Source organism: Lithobates pipiens, unplaced genomic scaffold (genome assembly GCF_037356315.1).
Source record: "Lithobates pipiens isolate NorthernLeopardFrog02 unplaced genomic scaffold, aLitPip1_a1.2 Scaffold_22, whole genome shotgun sequence".
NCBI lineage: Eukaryota > Metazoa > Chordata > Amphibia > Anura > Ranidae > Lithobates > Lithobates pipiens.
The window spans coordinates 323,761,275-323,787,403 of record NW_027507784.1 but is presented as its reverse complement, the minus strand read 5'-3'; the positions used below and the strand labels follow the sequence as shown (position 1 = coordinate 323,787,403).

Below are 26,129 nucleotides of genomic sequence, written 5' to 3'. Positions count from 1 at the left end.
CGCCTACAAATATGGCATATATGGGACACTGGCAAGTGGTATTACACTACTCAAATCAAACATAGCCATACTTGGCTCCATAGGGGGCTGAAAGGTTTAAAAATATAGTTTGCCTACTTTGCATCAGTACAGCAGGCTCCAGTTTATGCCACTGTTTCTCTCATTGCCTGTACATTGTCACAATTGCCCATTTGTTGCTCAAATAATGTAACCTTTACCCGTTTGCTGTCCTTGAATAGTAAAAACTGTTCATTTGTTGCCTACCTATTGTAATGATTACCCTTTTGTTGCCTGCATATTGTAATGATTACCCATTTGTCGCCTGCATATTGTAATGATTACCCATTTATTAAACACCTATTATAACAATTGTCCATTTATTAACCACCTATTATTACAATTGTCCATATGTGAAAAGAGACCTATAGCCAAAGCCTTTTTGGCTATACTTCTCTTGTTGGTCACAGGAGTGCACTTACTTTTACTTTACCGTAACCTAAGTAAACTAATAGTGCATTATTGCCTACTATCAGCTGACGTGGCACAGCCCAGGCTCTGGAAAGATCCAGACAACATTGTCAGGATCCACCTGGCTGCCTGATTGGTGGCTGGCTCCACCTCTCAGCATGTGGCTGAGAGCCAAAGCTAGCTGTGCCCACCCCATCCAATGCCTGCCATTCCAGGGAGCACTGGAGGGCAGAGCGGAGAATGACATTCACTGCCCTCCACTCTGAACAGACAGAGAACTGAGTGATCCGAAGTCATGTGATTGCTTAGTTCTTGAGCTTAGGGCCGAAGTGTGACAGCTGCAGCATGGAGGTGAGCATAGATATTTAATTTTTTAGACTCAATACGTCTCCTTTAAATACCTATTATTATAACCAGGGCTGTGGATATGGGGGTACCAACGGTCCTCCTGTACGGGACTCAGACCAGCAGGGGGGCCCATGCAGCTGGGTGAATCAGATGTACACAGGGAGGGTGATCGGTGCGGTGGGTTAGGCAATTACTGGAACTGATCATCTGTAAGGCTCTCTCTGCAGTACCTGAAAGCTTCCCGTCTTCCTCCTGCCAGCTTTCAGCTGTTGCAGAGAGAGCCATACAGGTGATCGATTCCAGTAATTGTCTAACCCCCCCTACCACGATCACCCTCCTTATGCACCATACGTTTCCCCCTGTTGCCCAAGCCCCCACTCATTGAACACAATGAGTGATCTCTTCTGGTCACTCACTGTGTTCATTCATAACTGAAGCATTATAACATGTATATATTTGGGGGGTGTCAGTATGGGGCCCTGTGGTTTCTTTCAGCAGCCCAGATTATAACGCATGTCTATTTGTTTCCCATCTATTGTAATAAATGCCTGTTTGTTGCCCATCAATTGTGATGATTGGCTGTTTGCTGACCATCTATTGTAACTATAGTAACGAGTGACTGATGCCAACTTTTTGTTACAATTACATGTTCATTGCTCAAGTATTGTAATGATTGTTTGCTTGCCAGGGTGCTGCCTCACTATTGTATCAATTGCCTACCTGTTACCTGTGTATTGCCCACTTGTTGCCATTGCATTTTTTGCAAAACCCTGCAATTTGTCTCCTAAAATGTACCCACTATAGCACTTTAGAACCTTTTATTATACATGGGAATGATTTACTGGCAGCAACATGATGTGTGGGTAGCTGTGTGCTGCCCCTGCCAGCCCTGACATCTATGTTGGCTATGTAGAAATGCCCCAGGTTTGGAAAATACAAATCTAGCTGGAGTAGACTTAATGTGACCCCTTTTAGATTTACTGATGTGCATGGTCTATCTTGGAAAGAGGTGAAAATCTACCCAGGACTGGTTCTCATTGGAGGGTGCGTAGAAATGCCAGGCAATTACCTGTCTGCCCAACACGGCTTATCTATCTGAATGAGTTTTTGTTGATCTCTCCAAGAAAGAAAGACGAAAGGCGTGGCATTGGGTCTGAAATGTATTTATTTATGGAGCCCTTCAGACCACAAAGTATACAATAAAAAAAGCAGATAAAATATGGACCCCAAACAGCTATACATAGAAAACATAAACAAGATGAATGGTGTCGTTAATAAATCGTTAAAAATATCTGAAGGAAAAAAAAAAAAAAATCTGTGACATAACATTATATATAAATGCTTTTTCTCTCTGGTTCATCATAAAGTCTCACAGCTTGATAAAACAATCTTCTCCAGCTGAGCCAGTCTAGGAATCCATCTTGTCCCCAGTGTTGTTGGCGGTATTCAGAACCCACAATGTTCTCCAGCCTGAGGCGTCATCTATACAATCTCGGTCCTTGTGGCAGATCATGGTAGAAAATCAGAAATGTTGTATTTGAGTAGAACGTACGGGACGGTTTGAAAAGACAGATAGGTGCTTCTGTTTGCTCCTTCCATTCTATATTGCTGTGGATCTAGCTGGGAGGACCTCTTATGTTGGAGAGCAATTCTAGTAGTTATAGCTTTGATATATTTCAATGAGTGTGTATGTCAAAAAACGAAAAACGATGGGTGAAACTGCTTTAGCTTTAGTCCCAAGTTGTTGGGGCCCACCACAATTCTTTCCCCAGCTCAGTTGGAGAACAGATAAAGAGCATGATATTTCAAAGGCTCAGACACCCTCAAAAGAAAAGGGCCACCAGGTTTGTATGCAATATAGAATTCTGTCAAAGCACCCAATATGTTACATATAATGAAGGGATGTTTTAGCTACAGGTGGCGTCTGGTGAACTGAGTCTTGAATAATCCAAGAGTGAGATGTCCCTTCCATAATTCCTATCTCTCTTCCTGCCCTTCTGAGAGATTTTTGGTGTTCCTGGCCAACATTGCGTGTTCCAGCTATTCTTGTAACATTCTTCACAATATAAAATAAAATCCAAGGAGAGAGGGGGCCTCTCATTATGGTCACAGACCAGAACAAATCGCACAGATCGCTTTCTGAGAGGAAACTATCGGGGGAGGGGGAGGGGTAAACTGTCCTACCAAACTATAGACTATCCATTTGGGGTCAATAGACTCTTTAAAGATCAACTAGACCCAACACTAATATATCAGGCTGAATCACACACTGGCTTCTTATTCCTCTAGTGGTCAAATAAACTCACCATCCAAATGCTGTAGCAAATGCAAAGTCCAATGATGGTGTCACACTCCCTTCATGGATTCTTTAGAACAGCCTTTCTCAACCTTTTTTTTATCCCAGAGGAACACCTAAATTCATTTTCAGGTCTCGGGGGAACTTTTTACCAATTTATTGGGAAACAATGGGAAAAACACCCATGACATTGGTGGTCAGTGGGAAGAATGCCCCCTATATTGGTGACCAGTAGAAAGAATGCAACCCTTACAGTAGTGATCAGAATGTCACCCTTACAGATAGCTAAAAAGATGATTGGTTCCCTGCCGTTCTACCCCAAAACTATGCAGACATCATCAGATGGGAAGTCAATTAACAAGAGCTCAAGCAACCCCTAGTCATCCTAGTAGGCACCCTAGAGTTCCACAGAACCTTAATTGAGAATGTATAGAAAGCCCTTGTACACACGGTCGGACATTCCGACAACAAAATCCGTCAGATTTTGTCCGACGGATTTTGTCCGAAACTTCTGTTGCATACACACGGTCGGACAAAGTTGTCGGAAAATCCGATCGTTCAGAACATGGTGACGTTATTTTGTTACGACGGGACTACGTTCAGGCAAGTAGCCAATGGCTTTGGTCTAGGAATTTGATCTGAGCATGCGTGGCACTTTGTCCGATCGGAATTCTCTACAAACGATCGGACAAAGTCCGATCGGATCATGTTGTCAGAAAATGTTATAGCCCAGCTCTAAAACGTTGTCGGTCGGATATTCCGACGGAAACAGTCCGATGGAGCCCACACATGGTCCGATTATCCGACAACACGGTCCGATCGGACATTTTCCGCCGGAATGTCTGACCGTGTGTACAAGGGCTAAGTGTTTAGAAATTCTAACTGTGACATAGAAACAATGTCGCTACGGCCTTTTGGGAGAGGGCAGAGACATATTATTGCTGAAAGGCCTCACCATTGGGATCTCTGAGAAGCCAGCAGATAATTAAACCCACTGGCGCACATGGGAAATATCTGTTTAAAATCAATTCCATTTTGTGAAACATCTTCTAAGAACATGCACCAATATGTTTGCAAAACCCCACACACCCGTATAGAAAATGTTAAAGCTGAAATTTAAGCAAATATAAATGATACAAATGAACGCAGCTCTGCATTCATTAATACATCATTGAACCTATTTTTTAAATGCAAGCAGTTTAAGTACCTGCACTTTGGCTTGCTATCAGCCTCCCTGTACAGCAGAGCTCACAATGGAAGAGGGAGAAATAAACAGCACTAGGCACCAATCAGTTGCCCTGCAGTGCTCATGTACTAACAAGGGACATGTTGATTGGAGAAGACAGCAGAGTGACAGAGAGATGAGCTCAACAGCCACTTCTTCTCTTTTTACTGTCCGGTTACAGCTGGAGAAAGGACAAGACCTGTAACTGTTATTTGTCTACAGCAGACAAAAAAAATGTGTGGAGCAGCTATGTAAATCCTAGGACTGGATAGGCAGAAATGAGACTCTCTTCAGCTTCCTGTATTGGTGGCAGTATCTTCACCAGGACAGGAATTAAATGGAAATCTCTCCAACAGGTCCTCAGGCAGCAGTAAAACCAAGCAGAGGTTCTAATGCCGCGTACACACGACAGGACTTAAGTCCGGCAGACTTTCGACGGAGTTCTGACGGAGTTCTGACAGAGTTCTGATGGACTTTCCGAATGAACGGACTTGGCCACACACAATCACACCAAAGTCCGACGGATTCGAACGTGATGACGTATGACTGGACTAGAATAAGGAAGTTCATAGCCAGTAGCCAATAGCTGCCCTAGCGTCGGTTTTAGTCCGTCAGACTAGCATACACACGAGCGGATTTCTGGGTCCGGCAGAGTTCTGGCGGAAAAATTTGAAGCATGTTCCATTTCTAAAGTCTGTCAGACTTTTGTGAATCAAAAGTCCGTTGCAGCCCACACACGATCGAATAGTCTGCCGGAATCATTCCGTCAGACTTTTGATGTTGAAAAGTCCGGTCGTGTGTACGGGGCATAACTCTGCCTCAGCCAACCCAAGCCAAAATGGGTTATACCTTAATTCTCATTATTGGTACATTAGGGGGATAGAGCTGCACATTCTGGCCTTTAGGTAGCTTTTCTTATGGTTTACATTGGGAGGCAAAGTGATGAAGAAAATATATATTCAGAGACAACTTTATACAGTTGTCTAACATCAGGTGGTTGAACATCATTGACAACCACTGCCCAATGGTGAGAAGGCTTAAAATTGTAAGAAGAAGCCACAGAAATTTTTTTTTGAATGTATATGTGGCAAAAATATTATGTATACATAATTGTATCTCTGCCTGAAAGCAAGCTTCCACCGAAGATACTAGAAGCTTTATGTGGGACTGATGGTAGACCTGTAGAAAACTGTCAGTTAGACATCACCAAATGAGAAAAGACAGCTGACAAAACTGGACTTGTCTGTCCAATATGGAATTGATGAGTGCATTGGACATAATAGTCATAATCAAGATTATTTCATAAAAAAAAGTACAAACAAAAGAAAAAAAAAAAAAACTCTGCAAGTCATGATTGAAGCCCAAGAAAATTTAGCAAGCCAAAATATCTGCTAAATTATGGCTAGCGGGCCTTGTCATTGTGCTATTAAAGTTAGGAGGAGAAAACTGCATGGAAACCCTTTTAAGCGGCACAATACTAACACTCAAAGGGTCTCTGATTTATGAATATCACTTTAGCACTCTTTACGCATATAGTAAATACCTGGAATGTGTCTATCAGATAATAAAGCAGTGTCAGGGTCTGTTAGGGCTGGACTGGAACTAAGAATCAGGCCAGGTCACATTTGCATACCCAAAGCTGGTGAAAGCCAACAGGGAAATCATGCCTATGTATGAATGAGTCTGTTTGTCTCCTGAAAAGATAGACAATGGCTCTTTTTGATAAGCCTCTAAATAGTCCTCTTATATAGTTAATGAATGGGGAAGGATGGGTGAATCCTAGATAAGCAAAGGGTTGGTCTGTCTCCTATAATGAGTTGGTGGGTAACTTAGACAAATTTGGTGAGTCTTTGGATTGCCAAGTTGCCTGCTCTCTTTGATAGACAAATTGGTAGGGCTCTTAGATAGACAAAGGCTTGGTACACTTTTTCGATAGGCAAGGTGTCCTATAAACAAAGAACTGGTGTGTCTCTTAGATAAGCAAAGCGTTGCTGTGTCATCTAGAATGAGTTGGTGGATATGTTAGATAGACAAAGTTGGCAAGTCTTTGGATAGCCAAGTTGGTTGCTCTCCTAGATAGACAAGTTGGTAGGGCTCTTAGACAAAAGCTTGGTAACTCTTTTTCAATAGGTAAGTTGTTGTCATAAAAACAAAACTGGAAGCAGTGACTTGATGGGCCTTCTAAGATGGCTAGACAATTAATTATTGGCTCTTTTAGATGGAGAAGCAATGACTTGTTGGGTCTATCAGTTGGTGCATCTCACAGCTGAATGCGCCAGAGTTGGTGCGTGTCTTAGAAAGGCACTGGCTTGGTGCATCTCAAAAATGAATAGGCAACAAGTTGGAGTTTCTGTTATGTAGACTAGCAAGAAAGACAACAATTTATATCTTTATAAATAGACAATGTGTCGGTGTTTCTTTTAAATAGGTGATGGGTTGGTGAGTCTCGCAGACAGACAATGAGTTGACGTTTGTCCTAAATAGGCAAAGAATTGATAGGTCTTAGATCGGCAAGTTGTTGTTGTGTCTTGTAGATAGACAGGGAAGGAGTTGCATGCCTTTGTAAGCAATATCTTTGTACGTTTGTTGGATGGACCATCCCCGAAAACTCAGAGAGTCTGTGTCATAGATTGGCAGTGAAATTCTCAGTTCGTGGTTTAGGCACATTGCTCCAGATATCGGCAACGATGACTCATAAACTGGACACGTCTTTCACCTGTGCTGTGCCATTCTTTTCATTCAGTCGGCTGACGCGGTAGGCCTCGTAGTGTATATTGTGGGTTATGTCTTTCAGGTCCTGCAGGTTGGATCTAGAGGAAGATGAACAAAGAACAAAATCATAACGTTGGCAAATTACTACAAAATATCTTTAAAAATTCTTCCTTAATGATGTGTGCCATAGACTGATCACAGCATGCTGCGCTTCTTCACATGTAAATGCATCAGAATGCACATAAAACACATGTAAATGCAGCTCAATAAAAAAGTTCATAAATAAAAATACACCACAAATGCATTACAAATACATGTAACCCTACAGGCATACCTGCACACTGAACGCAGGGATTGCGATGTAAACAACTCCTTATTTTGAGGTCATGTGAACGCATAGGATTCTTTATGGTGACTTTTCAAAGTCGGCGGGTACGTTTTGTTGTTGCACACAGTGGGGAAGTATGTTCTCCGCTGCTGCGCGCTATATGCAGCTGATCGTACTACAGTAGGGTTGCCACCTCATCCCTTTAAAACTGAACACATATTACCTACACAGGTTCTGTGGCTGATTAAGGTGGTAATTAGACTCACTTGGTGCTTTAGCTGAACAAAATTTGCATCATAACCTGTGTAATTAATATGTGTTAGGTTTAACGGGATGAGGTGGCAAACCTATATTCCCCCTAAGGAAGATACGTAATTTCCCGGTATCGACACGTTTGGGGGGGGGGGGGGGGGGAACGGGACGGGACAGGACAGGGTGTGAGACGGCAGAGCATTCTCAGCAAGGGACACATCGGCTCAGTTTTTTTATGATTTTTGGCATTTGTATAGAGTGGTGCATTGCAGCACCCACTAAATGTGAGTACCCTATGAAAGGGGCATTCGTTACTTTTTTAACCGCTTCCCAACCGCTGCACACACATATACGTCGGTAGAATGGCACAGGCTGGCAAATGGGCGTACAGGTAAATTTGACGCCTTTCGGGAGTATGCCCGTGGGTCTCAGGAACTCGAAGTTCGCTGGCGATCTGCGATTGCGGTGTGGAGAGGTAGAACGGGGAGATGTAAACAAGGCATTTCCCCATTCTGCCTTGTGTCATGACAGAGATCCACTGCTCCCTGTCACCGGGAGCGGTTATTGCTGTCATGTCCTAGGTAGCCCATCCCCCTCACAGTTAAAATCACTCCCTAGGACACACTTAACCCCTTCATTGCCCCATATATATATATATAATTTTTGCCCATGGTCACTTTGCTGTCAAGAGGCATAACCTTCAACAATTATAGTATGTATTATAATAGTGTATTTGATTTAGTGTATTGATGCAAATAGTAGCACTAACCTAAGTGGTGGTCACATGGTAAGATCTATATAGCGCAGCATTTTTTACGGTAGTTAACCCTATATAACAGCCAGGCTCTTGCTGAGAGCCGCTGTCAATCAAGAAGCAGGACTAGGCAGGGAGGTGTGGCAGCTGATCTGACTACAGGAGATACAGACACAGTGTGGGTTGGCATGATGTCCTATATCTCACAAGGGGAGTCAGAGAGCTGCAAGCTGACCAGGCCAACATTGATCTGCTTCTGTGCTTGGCATGGTCAGAATTAAAAAAAAAGAAAGAAAGAAGGGGTAACTGCTAGGATCACCAGGTATTTGGAAGGGATAGAAGCAGTCAAAAAGAAACAGGTAATATTTACCTTACATAACATTTAATCACAGATACATACATGAGATTCAATTTTGTAATATAAACTTTAAATCTGTTTAAGCTGCAGTACCCCCTGGGTAGCTGTAGGAGGCAGTGCAGCACCAATTTCACCGTCAAAATCCCTCTCTAGGATAACTGGATCTATATTTCATATCTCACCTGATTAGCAAATCCCTCAGATCAGCAAATTCACAGTGTGACGTGTTCTCAACTGCAAAATGAAAAGAAAAGACATGAGCCAAACAAGTAAAAAAAAGAAGACATTTCTCCATATAAGATATAATAAGAGGCCATTTTGCTTAGAACAGGCTCCATTCACAAGGCTCAAGGTGGCCATGTACAAATTGATCTGATCATTCTATCAATCGCTAAGTGCAAATACAATGATTGAATTAAATAAAAATCAGAAACCCTCTGCTCGATCGATATAGAGAACTGTGGATTGACTCCAAACCCTGCCCTGCCAATCGGCTATGGCAGAATTTTGTCAATCGCTTCTGATCACTCTGACAAATATCTGTGTGTGCTGTAGACCATAGTAGAGATCAATTAAACAACAGCTTGTTTTTATGACAGCCCCCCCCCCCCCCCCCACAACCGTAATGCTATGTAAAGCACATGTGAACAGGCCCCTTCATTTTTTTTATTTATTTTTTTATTTTTAGAACTACACATTTTTATTTTTTAGAATTCTATTATTTATTTATTCCATTATTTAAGTATCCAGTTGGGGAGCTTTGGTAAAATGTCAGGGGTATAAACAGACCTCTGATGTCTTACATTTGATACAGAGAAAGGGACTGAGATTCATCAGTACCTTTGTCTGCAGCCTCAGCTGCAAATAAATAATTTTCAGAGGTTTCCTGTTCGTTCACAATCCAAACCATAGTAAACACAGTTTACTATGCTTCGGTGATGAATGGACAAAGGAGTAATTGGTACCAATATGACATATTTACCAGCCCCTGGCTCTCCATCCTGAACCCAATCCTCCTGTGTGCCCTCAGCAACTGCAGGCAGGAGAAAAGCGAAGGGAAGACAGAAGTACTGCTGGAGAGGCGGGCACACGGGGGTATGACCGGAGGACCGGACAGCTCTATGCTTGCTTTCGTTCTATGCTTGCTGGGGTTTGCCATTAAAAAAAGTTGACAGTTGTTTTCCGCCAATGCGAAAAGACGGAAATTTGGAAATGAAAAAATAAGGTTCCTTATCCTTTGAGTTTGTGCATTGAGCCAAAGGAGGTTTATCAATAAAACAAAATAAAGAAAACTATAACAGACCAAATACACCAAAGATGGAGGGGAACTGTCTTCCTTTTCATTTTTAAAGGAGGGCTGCTTAAAAAAAAAGCTTATCTGAAATCCTTCTTTCTCCACCAATCATTAATTATTGATGAATTGCTGATACCGGAATCCTAAGGTTTAAGTTGAATCTGCTGATATTTTGCCCCCCCCCCCTCAAAAAAATCGCAAAAAATAATATATATATATATATATATATATATATATATATATATATATATATATATGTGCTTCTCTATGCAATGCAGGAAGAACATGGCTGGTGGGAGGAGCCAGCAGAGTGCTGTACGCAGCTTTCTATAAAACATCAATGCACCGTCTCAGTACTCCTCTCAGGAGTCCTTAGCCCTGATGCAAGCAGTGGGATGGCTCTTGGGAGGAGTTATGCAAATATCAAAATGTCCTACTGGATGGGTGTCATTCTGGAGGAGTGGGTGGTCCTAGGCAGGCTGGATTTGCATGTAGACTGTCCTAAGTAACCCCCGCCTCCATGATGCATGAACTGAAATCCAATAAATTAAAGGGGTGAGTCAGGGACAGTCAGGCTGGGGAGGAAAGGGCATATGATGGTGGACGTCCTCCAGCCAGGAAATGAGGAGGGGCTCTATTTGACTTGTTGCAGCTTCTAATGCACATAATGAGAAGCTCACAGTGTGCAGTGAAATCAGAGGAAGCCATATCAGTTCAGGAGAGGAGTCGGTACAACTGGGCAAGACTTTAGGGAAGGCTGGAGGTCAGATTTGAGCTTTCTAAATTGAGCCTAATGTAGTTTAGTTAAAAAATAAAATTATAACATAAACCTATTTCTAATTATTAGTTATTAATTATTGAGACGATTATCATTAACATAAAAATGAAGCCTTGCAATATATTGAGGAATTGGTTCAGTTTTATCTGAAATCCTTCTTTCCCCACCAATACTTCTGTCTGATACTTTCTTGCCATTCCTCACTTTTGTGAACTGTTGATATAAATTAAGTAACATTGAAAGACAGCGACCGATATCGCTAAATTGAAATCGAAGGCTTTGGTTGGAATTTTATTAAGCAGCCCTCAAAAAATGAAAAAGTAAGAACGTTCCCCCCCCCCCCCTCATCTTTGGGTAGGTGGTCTGGTCCACCTGGGTGATGGTGGATCTACAACCACAAGCTGGTTGCTGCTGGACGGGTGGTGGTACATGCCATGGGGCAGGGGGTGGTCTTCTCTCTATTACAAGGCAGGAGACATCGCCCTCCAGCACAGCATAGTCATGCCAAACAACAGCTGGAAGGTCTCCGTCATCGCTCGCCCCCCCCCCCCCCCCCCACACACATCCTTCTGATGGGGACCAGATGCAGGCCTCCTACCTCCCTCCTTCCACCCAGGAACCTGATACTGCGCTACAGCTAATGAATGAGCTATGGAGGGGGGGAGATGAGATACCCTCCAATATTAATCCACAGGTGTCAGGAGAGAAGCAGCTTCCATGTTGAGGTTACATACCGACTACCAGCCGGCCAAACCTGAATTCCGGGGCTTAGTGTACATTCACGTTGTGGGGGAATTATTTAAAGATGTAAACGGTGGAATGGCCGGGGGAGTCATAAACATGACAAATATTCTGATTTGTGAATCTGAAGTATTCCTCCAAACATCTCACCTTCGATGATGCCCCACTTGGTCTTCCGTCCCAGAACCCTCTTGCCGTTGACCTGATGTTCCTCATCAGTACCGACCACGGCGAAGGGGATTTTTTCCTGTGAAAGATAAAAAGATCTTGTAAAATTTCGATATTCAGATGTCTTCCATGTTAGGTTTAGATCCAACATACACAGAGGAACAAACAGGCGCCCATTGATGACCCCCTAGCTGTGTGGCAATACTGAGCCAACAAACCAGAACAAGCATGTAGCAAGTGAAGTTAAAACTCCTTATCCAAAGACTTGTTCTTCAATTCCACTGAACGTTCATTTTAACCACTTGACCTCCGAAGGTTTTACCTCCTTCGTGACCAGACCATTTCTTGCTATTCAGCATTGCGCTAATTTAACTGGCAATTGCTCGGTCATGCAACAGTGTACCCAAATAAAATTTATATCACACAATATATTTCACTTAAATAGAGCTTTCTTTTGGTGGTATTGACTCATGTAGGAGTACAGCGGGAAAGCGGCTCTCCTGCGCTTGATCACATACTAGATACGTGATCAAGCAGTTACGGGTAGGGCCGTGTCGGCTGTGCTATCATTAGTCACAGCACAAATGCCAATCAGCAGGTCCCAGCCAATGATTGGCCGTCGCCAGCTGCTGATCGGCAAAGAGGATGACAGGACAGAGCTCTGTGAATGTAAACAACACAGAGCTCCGTCCTGTCAGCGGGGATGTGACGTTTTTTTGTTTCCTCGCAAAACAGAGAATAAAAACTGGCACGTTCCTTAGTTAAAGCAGCTCATTATTATTATTATTCAGGATTTATATAGCGCCAACAGTTTGCGCAGCGCTTTACAATATGAGGGCAGACAGTACACTTACAATACAAATCAATCCAGGGATCAGAGGGCCCTGCTCGTTAGAGCTTAAAATCTAAAGCATTGTTAGGCACACAGTTAATTAAAGAGGAAGTAAAGGAACCTGCAAGGCAAAGGCATAATGAGTTAGTATGCATAGCATACTATCTCATTATGAATAACTTACCTGAGAGCGAAGCCCCAGAAGCGGTCCTCCGTCTTCCTCTTCACCGCTCCTATGTATCCCGGAGCGACTTCCAGGTCTCGCTGCTCCGGCGCTGTGATTCGCCGGAGCCGCAATAACGTCACTCCTGCGCACGGGAGCCGACACTCACGGCATATCGCTGCGATCTGCGGCCTGCCCAGTGCGCCTGCGCGCCGCTGTCTACGGCGCATGCGCCGTAGACAGCGGTGGTTGTCTTTGGGTAAATATCTCCTAAACCGTATAGGTTTAGTAGATATTTCTTGGACCTACAGGTAAGCCTTAATCTAGGTTTACCTGTAGGTCAAAGTGGTTTGTAAGGGTTTACAATCACTTTAACCCGTTGATGTTAACCGCTTACCAGCCAGTGTCATCAGTATAGTAAAAGTGCATTTTTTAGCACTGATCACTGTATTCGTGTCAATGGTTCCCACAAAGTGTCAGTTAGTGTCAGATTGCTCGCCATACTATAACAGTTCCGCTATAAGTTGCTGATCACCGCCATCACTAGTATTAAAATAAATACAAATTGTAGTATATATACCATAGTTTGTAGACGCTATAACTTTCGTGCAAACCAATCAATATACGCCTATTGGGATTTTTGTTTACTAAAAATATGTAACAGAATACATATTGGCTTCAATTTTTGAAGAAATTAAAAAAAAATGTATTGGATATGTTTTTATAGCAGAAAGTTAAAAATTATGTTTTTTTTTTAATTTTCCATCCCGTTCGTTTATAGCACAAAAAGTAAAAAACCCAGTGCAGATCAAATACCACAGAAAGAAAGCTCTGATTCGGGTACAGCGTTGACCGGCCGCACAATTGTCAGTTAAAGCAGAACGGTGCCAAAAAAGCAAAAAAATGGCCTGGTCATGAAGGAGGTATATCTTCCGGAGGTGACGTGGTTAATCACCACTGGGTTTTTTATTTTTTGCTACATAAACAAATATGGTATATATATATATATATATATATATATATGACAACTGATAAATCCTGATGTACTGACTGTATCTAATTTCTTAAATTTTTTATTTTTTATTACATTATTTAAACTTTTAAAATATTTTTTTCTTTTTTAAGATTTTTTTTTCACTCTCATCAGAGTGGTTCATTGTTGTCATAGTAAATACTGCACTACTCTGGGGGGGTGGTCAGGGATTTTTTTTTTTTTACACTGTTGATGAGCACTGTTATAAGCAATAGTTTTAACTATAATTAATGGTTTTAATTTGTGACAACTTGCTTACTATTGTGATCTGTGATTGTTTACACCTATTCACAAGGTACAGGATGATGTGATTGACCCAGGTACCATGTGATAGCTGTGGGCCAATCACAGTATCACAATAGTAAGCAAGCAGTCATGAATGGAAGCCGTTCATGACTTTTTTGCTTACATGTAATCATACGATTGCTATGATTTGTCATAGCGATCACGATACCCCAGCCACTCACAGAGACCAGGCACCAAGCACAGTGATCCACTGTGTCCACCGGACACAGCAGTCATGGGATCGCAACAGTGCGCATGTTGGAAGCCATGTACCAGTACATAGCTTAGCCTGTGGCCGCTGCCCGATCGCAGTAAATGGTTGGGCAGCAAGTGATTAAATCCGTTAACTACATTGCAGCAGGTCCATCTAAAAATAAATAAATTAATAAATAACAAAAGTGTGCAATGTCTTACAGCTCATTTTGTTTAAAAGGCCACCACAGCCTAAGTAGAAAAGCCTGTCCCCTGCCAACATGCTGTAGCGTAGGACCCATGCAGCGATCTCTCTGAAGAAACCTGACCCGCCACCTGCTGAGCTAGAGCTCTCCAATCATCAGGGAGCAGAGCGGTAGGATGTAATCCAAGACAAAATCTAAAATTTTTTTAGCGTACTGCTTAGGTCCACTTTAGAATTCTAGCTTTTGAGCTGAGCCAAGACTGGAGGTATGGACAGCAGGACAGGTAGGTATTACACATGTTTTTTTTATAGGCTTTAAATATTTATTTTGCATTAGATGCATTACTAAATACAACTCAAAACATTAACATTGTAAAGAAAAAAAAGAAAAAAAGAAAACCTCTAAGATTGTTAGGAAGAGAAAAGTTAAATAGATGAACCCATACTCACCCGAATTTTGTCATTGAGTAGCACCTCTGTTGTGTCTTCATCCAGTTCCCGCTGTGGGTATACACTGATGCCATGGGCCTGTAGATCCTTCCTTATCTACAAATGACAGAAATGCATTGTGAGCAGGAAAGTCAACATTTTTGCACTGGGCCCAGATTTAAAGTGAACCATTCAGGGCAAAGAAGGGGGTTCAATGCCCCCTCTCAAGCTGCACATACTTAGTTTCCCTTCATTGCCTAAACACTCCGTACACCCAACACGAGTGAAGAAAGACAGCCCCCTGTAATTTCTGAGCTACTCCAGCTAGATCTCACACGGTGCTGTTGACCTGCCCCACCTCTATGTGGCAGTGCTGGGCCAATCACCAATGCTGTCAAGTGCTCCTGGATACCAAGAAGTACTATGTATTTTCTCCACTTCTTTGTAGTTGAATGGTGGAAGAAAGGGTGAGTATGTGCTGCTGGGGAGGGGGCATTAAAGTGGGCCTTCCACCTCAAGGACATGATCTGCTCATTCAAGATGTCCCCCTCCCTAAAATACTGCATAAAAGTCCTCTTGCCGATAGGATCCCTGGGAATACTGAGAAGCCCAAATCTCAAAGAAGCTGCAGCACTCTGGTGCAGGATTGTCTTCCCTTGATATATGGGCTACTCAACATTCTCTATAATCCCTCCATAAGCATGATGATGTCAAACTCTTCAAGGCACTGGGGAAGGGAGACAAAAAAGGTAAGTTTATGATCTATTCCCTCCACCCCAGCAGGGACTTTATGCAGTGTTTTTGGAAGTGACCTAGTCACTATGGTAGAAGGTTTGCTTAAATCAGACCTTCTACCATAGTGAAAAACCATACCCCAGCTCAATTGCTTCTTCAAGATTCAACAGTTGAAGATTGAAGTTGAAGTTGAAGACCAATGCTCTGGCTGGGATGTTTAGTCCCTCATACGATAGTTCCATAAAGTATGGTTCCATAAATTTCCATAAGTAAACCTGGACACTTAGCGGACACTTCTAACACGTTTTGGCTACCACGTCTCCCTCAATGCTATGAGGAAGGCTGTGTTGCCAAAACGTGTTAGAGATCTGTGTACTGTGTCATTTAATAAGTAGCCAATAAAGATTATTTGGGAGAGCACACCAAGTGACTGGCTTTACTTGTTATGGAACCTTCTACCTTAGTGGCCAGGTAAACTGCTTTAAGCAAACCTGTTGCTTTGGTGTATGTTTATGGAAATGCACAGTGCTGTAAATGTTTGTTAGAAGGCTCTGTGGGTTTGAATTACTGTATGCCTTAGAGAGGGGCCAATCATATCCAAACCTGCTCTGAACGATGCCAGTCAAAAGAAAGAATCAGATTGTTCTCAGCCATCAATTTTTGCTTCTACAATGAATGATCTGATGTCCTAAACATCATCCATGAATCTTGATTGCCATGACTTGTGAATCGCATGATCCTCCTCAGACAAGTCTACTCATAGACTCAGCAAAAATTTTGAGTTTTTTTTAATTTATGATTTGTGAACCTGAATAGCTGTGCTTAGTACATTTTTATTAGGACCTACCCTCAGCTTAAACTCTTCTCTCTCCTCCAATGTGAGTGTGTCAGCTTTTGCAATAACCGGTACAACGTTTACAATGCGACCTAGTCGTTTCATGAACTCGAGGTCCAGCGGTCTTAGCCTGGGGGTAAGAACATTGATAAAGTGAAGACCCCAACAACAGCTCACAATACAATCCACATACAGGCAGCATAATAAGTCACAATACATAAAGGGAGGTGATAGTTTTTACATAATTATAATACATATAACTCTGGAACAACCTGACCATACTCAGCACTCTATAAAGCTGTGTGCCCCACCATGTTAAAAGAACACATTTATGTTAATGGAGAGGAAGGGTGGAGGAGTGAGGAAACTGGCTGTCCCGGCTTATCAAGGGGAGAACTGTATAGAATGAGAGATGTCTTCTAAGCTGCCCAGCTGTCTATATATATGTAGAGTAATAGGCATTATCTTCTGGATCAAAACACAGTGGTGAATCACAAAAATTAAACCAGAACTTTCCCTTATTGAAGGAGCTCCTGTCAGAAACTGGGTCACTTGCTGGTGGCACTGTGCTTCCCAGAGTGGGAGGTTGTAGTTCCAGTGTCCACCAGTGGGTGTCTCCACCATCTGTCTCCACCTGATGCTGGTTGCTTGGAGGGTATTTAGTCCTCCTCCACTATTACACTTTGCTTCAGTGTTTTGCTTTGCTGCATGATACTGCTTGCCACTTATCCTGATTATAGATCCTGATTTTGCTCCTGCCCAGCATCCTGAACCCTGCTGCCTATTTTCTGCTCCCCTTGTGCCTGATCCCAGTCCTGGTTCCCCCTTGCCATCTGTTCCTGGCAGCTCCACTTTCCCCCGTTATTCGTGTTCCCCATTTTTGTACAATTTTTTAGAGTTGGTTTGTTAGTTAGGCTTCCTGTTGGTTAGGTTGCTAGTAAAGCATTTTGGTTATATGGTTGTGGTTCACTTGTATCTTCATGTTTGCTGTGTTTCCTGTTTGCTGGTGTTTGGATGTCTTTTGTTTTTATCAAGACATTTACTTTACCATATATAGTCTGGCCTCAGTTTTCTAGTGTAGCTACGCAAATTTGGCTATCTGTGTAGCTGCGCACTCACCAGTGGCCCGTTGAGGGGATGAAGTAGATACAGCTGTGGATCCGGGAGTCAGGAATACGACGTTTCCGGTTCACCAGAATCTCCTCTCTCAGGTACTTCTCATACTGTTCATGGATGTATTTGATAATTGGGTCCCAGCTAAAATATAAGGGCAAATGGAGAGTTGATACAGAGTATATGTCTACAATCTAGGACCTGCAGGGAAGGGGGTAAGAGAAATTGGGCTTCAAGGATCCCAATAAGGAGGATACCCCTGGGCCTAGATTATCAACTAATTCCTGTCAGAAACATGGAAACCACTAATTCTGACCCATTAAGACCAGCCTGGAACAAGTATGTATATATGAGATGCCCAGATACTCCATACACGCACACTTGTTCTAAGGCAATGGCTCACGAAGCAGTGAAGGATGGAAAAGGATTAAGGTTGAGAAACGAGGCCCTTCAAAAAAAGGTTGACAATGGCTCACTACCAAAATCAGCTCATTTGTGCTTGTCTGGAAAGCCTGAGAAAAAATGACAAAATCAGTAACTGTAGGGATGAAACACATTCTTCATACCAATTCTGGTTGTTGATCTGATCCCCAAATCCTGGCGTGTCAATGACGGTGAGTCTCATCTCCACTCCTCGTTCCTCGATCACTGCAGAAAGCAGACAGAGTCAAGTCTATTCACTGTACACATATCTGTTGGTCATAACCATCCACCCTTCCTTTTACCCAGGTGTCCATGTCTGTTCTCTAGCCAGATCACTAGCATTTTCAGAAGAAGATCAGCAATCATGACAGATTTACTTCAAATCGAATATATAGTAGTTCTAGACATATTTTCTAGACCAGGGATCTCCAAACTGTGGCCCTTTGCTTGCCTTTATCTGGCCCTTGGGGCACTATTCCTCCCACTGACACCAACAATGGGATTTTATTCCTTTCATTGACACCAGAGATGGAGGACTAATTCTCCCACTGACACCAATGATGGGGCACTATTCCTCCCACTGGCACCAATGATGGAGCACTATTCCTTCCACTGACACCAACAATGGAGCACTATTCCTCCCAATAAGACCAATGTTTTTTTTTTTACTCCCATTGACCACCAAGCCTTTGACATTGTTTACTCTCACCAATGCCAGGGCATTTTCTACTCCCACTGGACACAGACTGGCTCCCTAAAGTTTGAACGACAGTAAACTGGCCCTTTGTTTTGAAAGTTTGGAGACCCCTGTTCTGGACCACATACATGAGAATGGGTCATAGCCATGACTCCTTTCTTATCAGAGGGCTCAGGCCCTGGTTGCAATAAAAAAGACAGCCTGTCTAAAAGGGAGCTGTTTTCCCTTTAGATTAGCTGTAGTTCTCTGAGAATCCCTTGTCATGTAGTAAATGCTTATTTGTTAAAGTGTAAGTTCACCTTTACAGAAAACTCTGTAAGCTCTCCTCGCCCTCCACCCCAGTCCCGCTGACCTGGACTGTGGCAATCTCTTGTTCTAAGCCCCGGGAATTTCAGCGTCAGGAGTCTGGGGCTTAGAAATCCCCTTGGCATCCACGCGTCTTCTCCATAGCTGACAGGACGGGATATGCAGCTGCTGATTGGTCGGCGCAGCCCATGTGGCAGCACTGACCAATTAGAATGCTCAAAAATGTCCCTCCTGACGAGGTACGTTTTGGACATTCAGCTCTGGGGATTTCTAAGCCCCTGACTCCTATCGCTGATATATCGGGGCTTAGAACAAGAGATTGCCACAGTCCAGGTCAGCACTTTAAACAAAGAATTTATATAAAAAAACGAAAAAATAAATATATGTAAATACTGTATGTAGTTTAAAAATGTAGAATATTGAAATAAAATTGTTTCATAACATGATAGTTTTCCCTTTAAGTCTAGGCTTCGACAAAAGTTGATTAAGTTGTGCTGTGTTAATATTACTTAACATCATTGTATTGCCTTTATTTAATGACCTTGTACGAAATGACAACACACAAACACAAGGCATTGTGCTCAGAATACAGGATAAGGGACTTTTCCCCACCACATCACAATGTAACACATTGGTGTGAGCGGGTCTTGTTAAAAAAAAAAAAAGTGCACTATATGGCCAAACGTTTACCAGTACCTAACTACCACACCTATATGATCTTGTTGGACATCCCATTCAAAAACCATGTGCCTTTATTTGGGGTTTTCTCCCCTTTCTTGTAGCTATAACAACTTCTACCATTCTCAGAGGCTTTCCACAACATTTTGGAGTGTGTTTGTTGGAATTTGTGCCTATTCAGCCAAAAGAGTTTGAAGTCAGGTACTGATGTTGGGTGAGAAGACCTGGCCTGCATTCCAATTCATCCCAAAGCTGTTCAGTAGGGTTGAGGTCAGGGCTCTGTGCAGGACACTCAGTTTCTCCACTCCAAAGCCAGGTCTTTATTGTGATATTGGATGAGAAGACCTGGCTTGTTCCAATTCATCCCAAAGGTTTTCTAGAGAGTTAAAGTCAGGGCTTGGTGCATAACACTCAAGTTCCTCCACACTCATCAAACTATGTCATTATGGAGATGTTGGATGACAGGACATGGCTTATTCCCATTCATCCCAAAGGCATTTGGTAGGGTTGAGGTCAGGGCTTTTTTAGAGGGTTGAGGTCAGGGCTTGGTGCAGAACACTCAACTTCCTCCACTCCAAACCCATCAAACCCTGTCATTATGGAGATGTTGGATGAGACCTGGCTCATTCCAATTCATCTCAAAGGTGTTCAGTGGGTTGAGGTCAGGTCTCTGTGCAGAACACTCACGTTCTTCCACACCATCAACTCATCGAACTAAGGGAGTTATTTAAGAAAGGCAAATCCACTTTGCACTACAAGTGCACTGCTAGTTTACTTGTAGTGCTATTGCTGTAAATCTGTGGGGTAGATCTGAAATGAGGGGAAGCTCTGCTTATTTTATCATCCAATTATGTGCAAGCTAAAATGCTGTTTTTTATTTTCATTGCATGTCCCCCTTGGATTTACAGCGACTTTACTTCCAAGTGCACTTGTAGTGCACCTGTAGTGCAAAGTGGATTTGCCTTTCGTAAATAACCCCCTATGTCTTTATGGAGCTGGTTTTGTACACAGAGGTATAGTCATGCTGGAACAGAAAAGGGCCTTCACCAAACTGTTACCACAAAGTTGGAGACATGCTATTGACTAAAATATCTTTGTATGTAGCATCACAAGTACCATTCTGTGGAGACATCTGAATTTGGAGGGGGGTTCACATAGCTTTGGCCATTTAGTGTAGATCAGTGGCAGCCCGTGCATTAAGGATGCACGGGCCCGGCCCCTTATCTCCTGCCACCCCCCTCTAGCACCAATAGACAGATTCATGCATTGCATGAATCTATCTATGGCCGCCGCTGCCACCCCCTATTCAGGTGCCCAGCCCCCTTTTGGGCGCAAGGCGCCTGAATTACAGCCAGGCATCAAATCATAGCAGAAGACGGGTGGAGAAGACGGGAAAAGACATCGAAGAGCTGTCCCATCGAGACAGGTAGGTGCGGACGGCGGGCTGGCGGGGGAGGGGCACACTGGCAGCATTTTATATGGCACAGTGGCTGCGTTTGATGGGGCACAGTGGGAGAAATTGATGGGCACAGTGGTGGCAATTGATGGGCACAGTGGCTGCGTTTGATGGCACAGTGGCTGCGTTTGATCGGCACAGTGGCTGTATTTTATGGGGTACAGTGGCTGCATTTGATGGCACGGTGGCTGCATTTGATGGGCACAGTGGCTGCGTTTGATGGGCACAGTGGCTGCGTTTGATGGGGAACAGTGGCTGCGTTTCATGGCACAGTGGTGGCAATTGATGGCACAGTGGCTGCGATTGATGGGGGGTTTTTCAGAATTTTTCAGTTTGTTTGCACCCCCCCCCCAAAAAAAATTTTTGGACCACCAGCCGCCACTGGTGTAGATATAATAGACTAAGGGGGTTATTTACTAAAGGAAAATCCACTTTGCACTGCAAGTGCACTTGGAAGTAAAGTCGCTGTAGATCCGAGGAGGACATGCAAGTAAAATAAAAAACAGCATTTTAGCTTGCACATGATTGGATGGTAAATCAGCAGAGCTTCCCCTCATTTCAGATGTACTCCTTAGATTTAGAGCGACTGCACTTTCAGTGCAAAATGGATTTGCCTTTTGTAAATAACCCCCAAAGTGTTTACAACATTTGGGCACTGAGTGCATTTTGGCCTATTTTGTTTAGTAGGACCATTTCTCACCCTGACTGATGGCTTTTAATTCCAGCGTTTTAGGGATACCGGCACCGGGAGTCTTGCGAATCACTTTTGATTTGAAGAGAGTATTCACCAATGTGGATTTCCCCAAACCACTCTGACCTGAAAAATAATAATTAAAGCAGAGGTTAGAAAAAAGCAAGCGCACACAAAAGTCAGAAAAGGTACAAAAAAAAAAAAATCAGCAAACACACACACAAAAAAAGTCAAAATGTTAAAGCAACCAATCAAAAGTAATTTTTTTTAATTTTATTTTTAGCATACACTATATTTTATATGTCTGCATTTGTAGAAAGCAAATTCTAAACATGATAAAGATTTATAAAGCAGAAGAGGGAACACTGAGACTGCTATTTTTGGACGGGGAATAACAGAAAAACCGAAGGAACAGAAAGTCAGTTACTGAAAGCAGGACAAGACCTGGGAAGTCCATGGGGGTTATTTACTAAAGGAAAATCTACTTTGCACTGCAAGTGCACTTGGAAGTAAAGTCGCTGTAGATCCGAGGGGGACATGCAAGGAAAATAAAAAAAAACAGCATTTTAGCTTGCACATGATTGGATGATAAAATCAGCAGAGCTTCCACTCAATTTAGATCTACCCCTCAGATTTAGAGCGACTGCCCTTCCAAGTGCACTTGCAGTGCAAAGTGGATTTGCCTTTCGTAAATAACCCCCAATATCGCTTCATGGTTCTCAGATTGTATAAAACTCCCTACAGACTTTAGACCAGGGGTCTCCGCCAGTTTGAGACCCCTGCCTTAGACAAATTCCCATGGGTAAAGCCTGGAATATAAGGGTGCTGCTACAACAACCAACTGGTCGTCATGGGGGTTATTTACTAAAGGCAAATCCACTTTGCAGTACAAATGCAAACTATAAGTGCAAAGTGCACTTGAAATTGCACTGAAAGTGCACTTGGAAGTGCAGTCGCTGTAGATCCGAGGGGGACATGCAACGAAAATAAAAAACTGAATTTATCTTGCACATGATTGGATAATAAAATCAGCAGAGCTTCCCCTCATTTCAGATCTACCCCTCAGATTTACAGCGACTGCACTTCCAAGTGCGCTTTCAGTGTAATTTCAAGTGCACTTTGCACTTGTAGTGCAAAGTGGATTTGCCTTTCGTAAATAACCCCCTATGTGTCATCATAAAATAAAGTATAGGTCGCCATCACACCATGGATCTATAGAATAGTCCAAGAATTTATTACAGTGATCACAACAAATGCAGGTGAAATGTTTCAGAGCCACAAAGAACTTCTTCAACAGACGTAGCAATGTGATCCTGAGCAGCTCTAAAACATTGCACTCATAGTGAAATATTCCTCGCTTTCCTCTCACTCCCCCTTGTCTATACAAGACAGGAAGTAAAGAGAAAGTTACTGACTGGGACACTATTGACAAAAATCTGACTTGTTTTTATTTTTATTTTTTTATTTTTTATTATTGTTTCCATATTCTATCCCAAAAAAATGGATTTATAAATACTTTAAGGCGTTGTTTACACCATATACAGAGATGTCAGATTTTCTGCATGCGTTCTGCAATGGCACAAAGAAGATAATTGTTCTCTATGTGCCCTGTTCACACCACAACACTGGTATCGCGTGCAGATTTTTTCTGTGCAGGAATCTGCAACCTGTATACAGTTTTCCACCTGGAAATAAAACTGATATGACATCAACATTGTGGTGTGAGCAGGGCAGAGGAGAAAGTGATGACACAGGGTGTGATGCAGTGGAGGCTGGTGCTGTATATTTTGGGGGGGGGGGCTGGAGACAGCAAATGAGACACCCATTTTTTTAAGCCAATTAGGGCCTTAAAAAAAAAAACATTGAAATTCATGCGTCTGGAGCCGTACATATAGATTAGGGGCCGGATGCATGGATTAGGGGGGCAGGGCCCCTGCACCCCTAATGGACGGGCCTTCCCTGGTGTGATGTCTATTAGGGCATAAAAAAAGTGCATGAAAAATGATGTCAATGTGCATAATGAAATGTGTATGATGGGCTGGTTCCCACCACATTTCTGCGCTTCAGGCGTGCTTCTGGGTTTTTTATGCATTCCCGGTGCATTTTTTATGTGTTTTGCCGCATTCCAGATGCGTTCCATACAGAAAAAAATGCAGCGTGTTCTCGTGGCCTGCACTGGAACGCACTGCACTAGTGTTAGTTAGGGCCCCGTTGGAATAACCAGAAAACACAGTGCATGCAGAATAAAATCACACTGGACTACATCATGTGAAGCAGCCTGAAGACGTACACTACCGTTCAAAAGTTTGGGGTCACATTGAAATGTCCTTATTTTTGAAGGAAAAGCACTGTACTTTTCAATGAAGCTAACTTTAAACTAGTCCTAACTTTAAACAAATATACTCTATACATTGCTAATGTGGTAAATGACTATTCTAACTGCAAATGTCTAGTTTTTGGTGCAATATCTACATAGGTGTATAGAGGCCCATTTCCAGCAACTATCACTCCAGTGTTCTAATGGTACAATGTGTTTGCTCATTGGCTCAGGAGGCTAATTGATGATTAGCAAACCCTTGTGCAATCATGTTCACACATCTAAAAACAGTCTAGCTCCTTCCAGAAGCTACAAAACTGACCTTCCTGTGAGCAGATTGAGTTTCTGGAGCATCACATTTGTGGGGTCAATTAAACGCTCAAAATGGCCAGAAAAAGAGAACTTTCATCTGAAACTCGACAGTCTATTCTTGTTCTTAGAAATGAAGGCTATTCCATGCGAGAAATTGCAAAGAAATTGAAGATTTCCTACAACAGTGTGTACTACTCCCTTCAGAGGACAGCACAAACAGGCTCTAACCAGAGTAGAAAAAGAAGTGGGAGGCCGCGTTGCACAACTAAGCAAGAAGATCAGCACATTAGAGTCTCTAGTTTGAGAAACAGACGCCTCACAGGTCCCCAACTAGCATCTTCATTAAATAGTACCCGCAAAACACCAGTGTCAACATCTACAGTGAAGAGGCGGCTGCGGGATTTTGGGCTTCAGGGCAGAGTGGCAAAGAAAAAGCCATATCTGAGACTGGCCAATAAAAGAAAAAGATTAAGATGGGCAAAAGAACACAGACATTGGACAGAGGAAGACTGGAAAAAAGTGTTGTGGACGGATGAATCCAAGTTTGAGGTGTTTGGATCACAAAGAAGAACGTTTGTGAGACGCAGAACAAATGAAAAGATGCTGGAAGAATGCCTGACGCCATCTGTTAAGCATGGTGGAGGTAATGTGATGGTCTGGGGTTGCTTTGGTGCTGGTAAGGTGGGAGCTTTGTACAGGGTAAAAGGGATTCTGAATAAGGAAGGCTATCACTCCATTTTGCAATGCCATGCCATACCCAGTGGACAGCGCTTGATTGGAGCCAATTTCATCCTACAACAGGACAATGACCCTAAACACACCTCCAAATTGTGCAAGAACTATTTACAGCAGAAGCAGGCAGCTGGTATTCTATCGGTAATGGAGTGGCCAGCACAGTCACCAGATCTGAACCCCATTGAGCTGTTGTGGGAGCAGCTTGACCGTATGGTACGCCAGAAGTGCCCATCCAACCAATCCAACTTGTGGGAGCTGCTTCTAGAAGCGTGGGGTGCAATTTCTCCAGCTTACCTCAATAAATTAACAGCTAGAATGCCAAAGGTGTGCAATGCTGTAATTGCTGCAAAAGGAGGATTCTTTGACGAAAGCAAAGTTTGATGTAAAAACAATGTTATTTCTAATACAAATCATTATTTCTAACCTTGTCAATGTCTTGACTCTATTTTCTATTCATTTCACAACGTATGGTGGGGAATAAGTGTGACTTTTCATGGAAAACACAAAATTGTTTGGGTGACCCCAAACTTTTGAACGGTAGTGTATGTAAACTCACGTCTCTGCAAGTAAAAACTGCGCGTTTCTTTTTTTCCCTTTGTTTTTATGCACTTATGGTGCGAACGAGGACTAAAGCTAAAGTTTAATCTGCCTTCCATCCATTTTTCCATCCCCAAACAACACACTTATAACATTTTTAATAAAAGCTTCCAGTTTCATTACATATCTTATTCTGGCCCCAATGATCTCATCACTGGGTCTCCGTGCTTCTTAGGGTTGCCACTTTTTCTTTAAGCCAAACTCAATTGTTTTTTTTTTTTTTAGCATACAACATAGGATTGTAACAGACCTGGGACACCTTTGGGCGCTCCAAAGAGAATAGTAATGTGGCGCACATAGTGCCCCCTCACCAAGTCAAGTCCTGTTCCCCAGCCACACTCCTATCTGAGTCCGCCTGAAACCTGGACACATG

General features: G+C 42.7%; 1 protein-coding gene and 1 long non-coding RNA gene across 4 annotated transcripts in view; one reads left to right on the top strand and one right to left on the bottom strand.

The window, feature by feature from the left end:
* Positions 1-1,963: 1,963 nt before the first annotated feature.
* LOC143924970 (septin-9-like) overlaps positions 1,964-26,129 on the bottom strand; it is a 210,797-nt gene continuing 186,631 nt past the window's right edge. For all 3 annotated transcript variants that reach the window (XM_077449527.1, XM_077449529.1, XM_077449528.1), the window contains 8 exons: positions 21,805-21,921; positions 18,111-18,192; positions 17,551-17,688; positions 16,444-16,561; positions 14,883-14,978; positions 11,705-11,801; positions 8,924-8,975; positions 1,964-7,147 (listed from right to left, as the gene is read on the bottom strand). In XM_077449527.1, the coding sequence (XP_077305653.1) occupies positions 7,030-7,147; positions 8,924-8,975; positions 11,705-11,801; positions 14,883-14,978; positions 16,444-16,561; positions 17,551-17,688; positions 18,111-18,192; positions 21,805-21,921 (818 nt within the window). In that variant the 3' untranslated portion in view covers positions 1,964-7,029. The remainder of the gene's footprint in view (positions 7,148-8,923; positions 8,976-11,704; positions 11,802-14,882; positions 14,979-16,443; positions 16,562-17,550; positions 17,689-18,110; positions 18,193-21,804; positions 21,922-26,129) is intronic.
* The window catches only part of LOC143924972 (uncharacterized), a 147,140-nt gene continuing 138,564 nt past the window's right edge, over positions 17,554-26,129 (top strand). The window contains exon 1 of the long non-coding RNA XR_013261922.1: positions 17,554-17,642. This is a non-coding gene — a long non-coding RNA (uncharacterized LOC143924972). The remainder of the gene's footprint in view (positions 17,643-26,129) is intronic.